General features: G+C 49.1%; 1 protein-coding gene across 1 annotated transcript in view; it reads left to right on the plus strand.

Annotated features, from left to right (window-relative positions):
- Positions 1–7,578, plus strand: part of WDR27 (WD repeat domain 27) — a 112,852-nt gene extending 105,274 nt beyond the window's left edge. The window contains exons 26-27 of the mRNA XM_078054453.1: positions 6,872–6,959; positions 7,381–7,578. Of these exons, the coding sequence (XP_077910579.1) occupies positions 6,872–6,959; positions 7,381–7,430 (138 nt within the window). The 3' untranslated portion in view covers positions 7,431–7,578. The remainder of the gene's footprint in view (positions 1–6,871; positions 6,960–7,380) is intronic.
- Positions 7,579–8,639: the final 1,061 nt, after the last annotated feature.

The following is an 8,639-nucleotide window of genomic DNA, read 5'->3' on the forward strand; positions in this document are numbered from 1 at the left end:
AAGAATGATTCTTTTCCTTCACTGAATAGTCTTGGAACCCTTGTTAGAGGTCAGTTGACCATGGATTATAGGTGTATTTCTGGACTCTCAGCTCTACTCCCTTGTTTTTTATGTCTGTCCTTATGACACTGCCATGCTGTCTTGGCTAGTGTAGCTTTGTAGTCAGTGTGGAAAGTGGGAAGTGTGAGTCTTCCAGCTTTGTTTTTCTTCAAGATTGTTTCGGCTATTCAGGGTCTCGTGCATTTCCATGTGAGTTTTAGGATCAGATTGTCTTTATGTATGTACAAAAATTTTGATAGGGATTACACTGAACCTATAATTGAATTTGGGGGGTATTGCCATTAAAACAATACTGTTTTCCATTTTATGAATATGGGATGTCTTTTTGTTTATGTATATCTTATTTAATTTCTCACAATGTTTCATAATTTTCATTGTAAAAGTCGTGCATATATTTTGCTAAATTAATTCCTGAGTATTTTCCTCTTTTTGATGCTACTGTAAATGAAATTATTTTCTTAATTTAATTTGAGAATGTTCACTGCTAGTGTATAGACATGCAACTAACTTTTGTATGTTTATCTTGTATTCCACAACCTAGCTGAACTAGCTTATTAGTTATAATAGTTATTTTATTTATTTATTTTATTTTATTTATTTATTTTTATTTTTTTTATTTTTAATTTTTTTTAAAGATTTTATTTTTATTATTTGAGAGAGAGAGAGAATGAGAAAGAGCACATGAGAGGGGGGAGGGTCAGAGGGAGAAGCAGACTCCCTGCCGAGCAGGGAGCCTGATGCGGGACTCGATCCAGGGACTCCAGGATCATGACCTGAGCCGAAGGCAGTTGCTTAACCAACTGAGCCACCCAGGCACCCTATAATAGTTATTTTTAAGGATTTTTTAAACTTTCAATATGTAAGATCATGTCATATGCAAATAGAGAGAGTTTTATTTCTTCCTTTCCATTTTAGATGGCTTTTATTTCTTCTTCTTGTCTAATTGCTCTGGCTGGAACCTCTAGTACAATGTTTTATAGAAGTTATGAAAGCAGATATCCTCATCATATTCCACATCTTAGGGGAAAGTTTTCAGTTTTTCACCATGAAGTGTGACCTTAGCTGTGGTTTTTTCATAAATGGTAGAGGAAAGTCACCTCTGTGCCTAGTCTGTTAAATGTTTTTATTATCATCAAAGGATGTTGCATATTTTCAAATTTTTTTTTGTATCTGTTGAGATAATCGTATGTTTTTTATTCCATTGTTACGGTTTATTGCATGAATTGATTTTTGTGTGGCCTACTAACCTTGCATTCCTGGGATAAATCCCACTTAATCATAGTGTATAAGCTTTTTATATGTTGCTGCATTCAGTTCTTCTGTATTTTGTTGAGGATTTTTGCATCTGTATCTGTAGGGGATATTGTTCTGTAAATTTCTTTCCCCATCATATCATTGCCTGGCTTTTGTATCAGGGAAATACTGGTCTCACAGAATGAGTTCTGAAGTGTTCTTTCCTCATCTGTTGTGTGGAAAATTTAATAATTATTGGTATAAATTCTTCTTTATATTGTTAGCAGAATTCAGCAGTAAAGATATCCAGTCCTGAGTGTTTCTTTGTCGGAGGTTTTAATTATCACCATCATCATCATCACTGACTCAATCTTCTTAACTGTTATAGACCTATTTCTTCTTGAGTCAGTTTTGGTAGTTTGTGTGTTTACATGAATGTGTCCATTTCATGTAGGCTATCTGATTTGCTGGGACACCATGGTTTGTGCTGTCACTTATGATCTTTTTATTTCCTTAAAGTCAGTCATAATGTCTCACTCCTGATTTTAGTAACTTGTGTCTTCTCTTTCTTTTATGCATTGTTTGCCCATCAACATGGATGTATAGTTATTATTTATAATTATTGCTTTATGCATCTTATCTTTTAGATCAGATTGAAAATAAAAGGAGCTACCAACAAAAGTTCATTTATGCTATCCTTCATATTTACTTGTTTAGTTACCTTTGCTGGTGTTCTTCATACAGACTTGAGTTATTACCTGGTTTCTTTCCATTCATCCTGAAGGGCTCCCTCCAGCATTGGTTGTAGGGAAGGTCTGCTAGCAACACACCTTCTTAATGTTTATCTGGGGATGTCTTAATTTTTCCTATATTTTCAAAAGATAGTTTTGCTGGATATAGAATGATTGACTGAAAGATCTTTTTTTCTTTTCTTTCAGCACTTTGTATATGACACCCTGCTGCCTTTTGAACTCCATGGTTTCTGATGAGAAATCCAAATGTTAATCTTATTTATGATCATTTGTACACAATGAATTGCTTATGTCTTGCTGCTTTCAAGATTGTCTTTTTGTTTAGTTTTTGGATCACTTCAAGTTCTATTAGCATGCAAATGGATTAGAATTCACAGTTGCACAATATTTGTTATGTAAGGCAGAGTATTTTAATGGTATATGATTATTGCACGTCTCCTGATTATTGTCTCCCTGGAAATTTCAAATGACCGTGATGTGTGCCCATTTCCTACCATCAAAGGGAAGACATGATTAAACTGGAGAACATGGAGAAATTAGTGCTTGGACCCCTTCCAAGTGTAGCTTGTACAGTTGGGGCACTTCAGTTTTTAGCTCAGATAAAATACTACGCATTTGCTGAGAAATCCCAATTCCACTGGAAACAGAAAAATGTTGTAAAAACTTAAATGTGCACCGTAGGGTTAATGTCTGGAAGATTGTGAGTTTACCAGCTTAGAAGATGTTAGCTAGCATATATATTCCAATAGATACATCACCTGAGGGAGGGTTTGGAGGCAGGCTAGGAAAGTGAGTGTTTCTCAAAGTGTAGTCCCTGGACCAGCAGCACCAGCATCACTTGGGAACTTGTTAGGAATGCAGATTCTCGGGTCCTCCACCCGGTCCTACTGGATACAAAAGTCTGGGGGGTAAGGCCCAGCAATCCGTATTTTAACTGGCCTTCCAGATGATTCTGATCACAAGAAAAACTGAGAACCACTGGTATAGCGGTTGAGGGAACTGGATGCTTCTCAGCCGTCTGTGTCCCACTGAAGCTCCGGGGTTCCTTTGAAGACACAGGCTCTAACTGGGTAGGTCTGGGTGGTCCAGAAACTCTGCTTTCTAACAAACCACAAGGGGGGGTGATTGCTGCTGTCTGGGGCTGCCCCTGGGCTAGGGGCCTGCTTTCGTGCACTCGAGTCTGATCCCGGCTCTGCTGGCAGCCGGCCCGCCTGCAACACAGTACGCAAACCATCCGAGTCTTGTTTCCTTGTGAACGGAAAGGGAGAACGGTTGCGTCTGTGCCGTGGTGGTGTTGGTGTGCCTGCCCGCCTGTGGGAGGAGCAGCGCGGATAGTGGCTGCAGGGCTTAATACGGGGTGGCAGCCGGCAAAGCAGGCAGACACTCCCAAAGGCAGCTTTTCTTCCCTGTCTCTGCCTCTGTCCATGAACTGAAGTTGGTCCTGACCATGAGCAGGTGATTTTCAGCTGGCTGGAGCTTGCTAGGACCTTAGGGGAATACTCTACAGTAACTTAACCAGCAGTATCGAGGCTGGTCCATCTTTGGGCTTCTGCCAAGGGGAATTTGCTCGGCTGTAGCTGGCCGCGATCACAAGGAAGGCCACGTGCCCCTCATGATCCACAGGCAGGAGGAGAGCCCAGGGGTCCTGTGTTCCCTGACAGATGTCATGTAAGGATCTTTGGCAGATTACACAAAGAGTATAAGGTTTCACTTCCTTTGTAGAAAACGCTCTACTGCCTAAAATGATTGATATTCATAAAAGCCTTGAAATAATGTAGCTTGCGAGACATGATGCCTTCATCTAAGAAAGAGGTGTGCTGCGCTTCCTAGAATCACTATGGCAATATTCTGCTGCACAACGCAGTTGGACGAGTTTTGCAGTAAACAGAGGAATTTCCATTATTTAGATTTCTACCATTAATGTCTTAGCACTCTTGCTTTATCACACAACTGTCCACTCATCTTGCCTCTGTCCACTCAGTAATCCATCCAATCTGGGATGCATTTCAAAGTAAATTTTACACGTCAGTACACTTCCCCGAAAACCTCTGTTTTCAGCATACTTTTAACCTATTACTACCTTTTTGAACCAGAATTTTGTCCCCCTTATGAGCAGACCTTCCTTTTTAGTACATAGGAGTGCAGTGCTGTGCCAGGGACAGAATTAAAAATAGATGGTTTGGCTTTTTATTTTATGGCTTATTGGCTGGAGTCTTGTGCAAGGGCAGAGCTGATTGACAAAGGTTTCAACTCATGGCGAAAGGGTGTGTTAATGACCAGAGTTTGATTGGGAATGGCTGTGGGAATATGGGGCCGGCCCAGGAAATTACAGCACACATTGAAAATGTGAGCAAGCCGCGTGCACTTGAAAACTTGCAGCTAACGTGGTTAAGCTTACATTTTCCTCTTCCAAGTCAAACTCTCTCATCTTCCTCTCAAAAAAAGCATTAGTGAGGGGGTGGATGACAGGCTGTATGTCGGGGGACGCTCTTGGGAGCTGGAAAGAGTCCCGTTCTTCCCAGAAGTGTTTATGCAGCGGATGGGTGAGGCTCCTCCTGGTGCTGCGATGTCTGCACTGAGATGTCCTACAACTCAGGACCCTTGATCTGAATGGTTCTTGCTTTCCGGGAAGTTACCCTGGGCCAGCTGCTTGCACAACCCCTGAGTCTTCCTCACCTTGTGGCTGGGAGCCCATGAATTAGCCTCTGCACTCCAACACTGGAGGCTGGAGAGGCTCACTAACAGGACAGCCCAGCATTCCCAGCCCGCCCCTGCATCCCGGGGGCTGTGTGCATGGCCCGGCCACAGGGTCTTTTTCAAGGACACAGTGGAGGTAGACCTGTCAGATGTTGTTTGCTTGCCACGTGTGATGAGAGGTGGACAGTTCATGGTGGGTCAGGGAGCCCTGACGATGTTCTGAACCCATAAAAGACACAGTTCAAGTACCGACTAGCTGCTGCTGCCCACTAAGTTCTTCGCTGCCCTCCAAGAATGGGCCCAAGGGTGTCCACACCCAAATCCCCAGAATCCATGGGTATGTTACTTTCATGGTAATGGGGAATTGAGACAGATGGATTAGGGCTGCCAATCACCTGAGCTTGCAGTAGAGACAGTCCTGGGTTATGCAGGTGGGCCTGGTCTAATCATGGGTCCTGGGGAGGTGGGCAGAAGAGAAAGATGGGATGTGGGCTTCACAGGTGGGGAAGGGGCTGTGGGCCAAGGACTGTGGTCAGCCTAGACGTGGGAACACGGCCCTGCTAACACTTAGCCCAGTGGGACCCACTTGGGACTTCTGACCCACAGAACTGTAGGATGCTAACCTGGTGTTGGTTTGAGCCACTAAACATTTGGTAGTTTGTCCTGCCAGCAGAGGCAACAGAGTGCAGTGTGGACGGGCCGTGTCCTAGGGCCTGTGTCAGACTTCAGTCGTAGTGATGGGACTTTGAATGGGACAAGTGAGTTTAGGGTCTTGTCCTGTGGTCTCCTGTATTCATACAGCCAGGGTCCTTAAGAGGCCCGGATCCTGCCCGCAGTGAGGGAGAGCCCAGCCACGTCCCTGTCCCCTTCTCCTCTGTACGTGCCACGTGCTCATGCCACCATCTCTCTCTCCCTGTCAGTGGGACTCCACACTCACTCGTCCATCCCCTGCCCCTCAGCTCCTGGTACTGCCGAGTATCTGGCTGGCTGACCGTGGGTTTAGTCGTGGGCAAGTGTCAGGCTGCTTAGGTCTACCTTGTTTACAGAGAACCTTCTGGAGTAACTGGATTCCAGACCCCAGCACATGGAGGGTGCTGCTCCGTTGACTCACCTCCTTGGCCAGCTTCCTGGGCGTGGCTGCGAGCGGTGATTCTCCAGCTTGTGTCCACCAGGCAGGGCTGTGTTTAGGCTTCTGGTGGTCACTGATCAGACGACCTCAGAATCCTAACTTTATCTTACCTGTGCATCCTCAATAATTACCCAACAGGACCTGGTGAGATAAAGGGCCAGGTGAGAACCTGTTCAAATTCACCAAGTAGAATATCCAGTGTATGTTACAGCCCCCGAGGAAAGTCTGTCTTCACCTGTCTTCATGTACTTTGGCTGCTTGTCAGAAAGCTCACTGCATTTTCTTGTGTTGGCTACTTTCATTTTTGTTAAACGTCTTTGAGCAATAACTTCTTTCTCCTTGTATTTCGCTCATGGTTGGATTTGTGGCATAAAGAGTGCTGTTCATCTTGGCATAGTACCTGGCACAGTTGCTCTCTGTTGCGTGTGTTGGGAGTAGGTCTTGGTCAGTATTGCTAGGAAAAAGGAAACATAAGCAACCATCCCAGAATTCAGAGGCTTCGAATGACAACTGCTTGTCTTCACCAGCGTGTGGTTTGCTTGTCTGGGTCCATTGTGCTGGGGACGCTGGGGATTCTGGGGATGCTGGGGATTCTGGGGACGCTGGGGACTGGGGATGCTGGAGATGCTGGGGATGCTGGGGACACTGGGGACTCTGGGGATGCGGGGGGATGCTGGGGATTCTGGGGACGCTAGGGACGCTGGGGATTCTGGGGATGCTGGGGATTCTGGGGACGCTGGGGACTGGGGATGCCGGGGACACTGGGGACGCTGGTGACGTGGGGGACGCTGGGGATTCTGGGGATGCTGGGGACGCTGGGGATGCTGGGGACACTGGAGCTTCTGGGGACACTGGGGATTCTGGGGATGCTGGGGACACGGGATGCTGGGGATTCTGGGGACACTGGGGATGCTGGGGATTCTGGGGATGCTGGGGATTCTGGGGACTCTGGTCCAGGATAAGCTCGAGCCCGGCTGGGCCACTCTGCCTCCACCTGCAGGTGGATGCAGTGGGTGTGGCCTGCAGGACGCAACAAGATGCAGGTATCTCCGTGAACCAGTGGGGATTTCAGCTCCCGCTGCACCAAAGTGAGTGTGATCACATGGTTGCCATGCACACATACTTGCTTGCTGAGTTGCAGGAGCAACCAGGGCTTCTCTCTCTGCCACCTTCCGTCTCCCAACCCAGTGCTTCCACTGGCGGGTTCAGGCTGGAGCCTTCCTGGCATAAATTCTGGGGCCCATGGAACCCCGTGGCACAGGGGCCATAATTCTGGTCCCCAGAACATGTGAAGTAGGGTCTCTGTGAGCGTCCTGCTCTGTGCAGATTACATGCACCACCTGGCGTGGCCTGCCTGCACGGGGCAGCTAGGGGCCTTTCCACGTCACCCAGGGGACAGGCAAGAAAGACCTCAGCAGATGAGGGTGTGGGAGGCCCACTGTGGTGTCCACCGTCCGCACAGACGGAGGAGCTGCCCGCCTCTGACCTCCAGCCTTTCCTGCGTTTCAGGGATGGCAGCGTGCAGCCCATTTTCACCTGGCCGAGAGAGGCTTCTGTGAGAGCTGTGGACAACGGGAGGCATGGGGGGCTGCCCCCCGGGCCTTGGGGGTGTTCTCTCCCCCAGCCTCCAGCTCACGAGGCTCACCCTGGGAGATGCTGTTTGCGTGAGGCCCTCGAGGCCGTGGGCTGGCAGGAGACGGGGTCCTGCTGAGTGACGCTGGGGTGACCCAAGGTCAGACGAGGCAGCACACGGTGGTCCTGAGATGGGCGTGCTCGGGCACGGACGGCCGCCGGCCCTGCTGGACTGGAACTCACCTGCAACGGCACGCTCCCTTTCAGTCCTGCCACTGTTTTCCCGCACAGGCCACATCGGGATTTCTGGAAACAAAAGTCTTTGTTTTCCGAGTCTGGCAGCAGCGTGAATCTCTGCACGTCCCCCGCGGACGAGAGCGCCATCCTCCTCTCCTGCAACAGCCTCGGTCCTGCCGAGCAGGGAGCTGGTGTGGGCAGGTGCCAACTGCTGAGCGAGCGTTCCTGCTGTGCTCAGAGCCAAGAGGGACCGGGGTGTCCTCAGGGCCAGGCTGTCATCCTGGCCTGCCTGCTCTAGGGGGACAGGGCCTGAGGCCTCCTGAACGGGGCCAGCACGTGGCTGGCCTGTGATCAGGCCGTGTCCTCTGAGCCTCCGGGATCAAGGCAGCTTGTGAGCCTGGCTCGGGCATCATCGGGGACCCAGGGAGCCTGCCTGTGGGTGGCATCCGCCTCGGTTGCCCTGGCCACGGAGGCTCTGAGCGCAGGGCTGTTCACACGAGTGCTCTTCTGCTGGACGGTTCCCAACCCCGTGGTGAAGGGCTGTCATAGAGGCAAGTGCCATGGTCTGGGTGTGGTGTGTGTCACAAATGAGTACACATTCCAGCAGCACCGTCTTTGGATTTCTTTCTGGATAATATTCCAAGACGCTTCTGGCACATGCACCCCATTCAGCACAGGCCACTGTCGGGAGCTGGTTGACTCGGCCTCTCAGGCAGCAGCTAGAACCGCCATCGGACATCAGATGCCGCCAGGGGTAGCCTCTCCCCGTCCTGTCCGGCCCCCGAGCGGCCCTCCCACATGCTCCCCACATTGTGCTGATGCGGCCGGGAGGAATCCTGGACGCATGATGCAAGCTCCCTTCTGCGGCACCGGGCACGCGCCGGCTCCAGGTGTGCGGGTGGAGGGACCTGCTGCCTGCAGGGGGTCTGCCCCGAGCACAGGCTCACCGCACTCGCTGT

The sequence above is a fragment of the Halichoerus grypus genome, chromosome 9 (genome assembly GCF_964656455.1).
Source record: "Halichoerus grypus chromosome 9, mHalGry1.hap1.1, whole genome shotgun sequence".
In the NCBI taxonomy this organism is placed as follows: Eukaryota; Metazoa; Chordata; class Mammalia; order Carnivora; family Phocidae; genus Halichoerus; species Halichoerus grypus.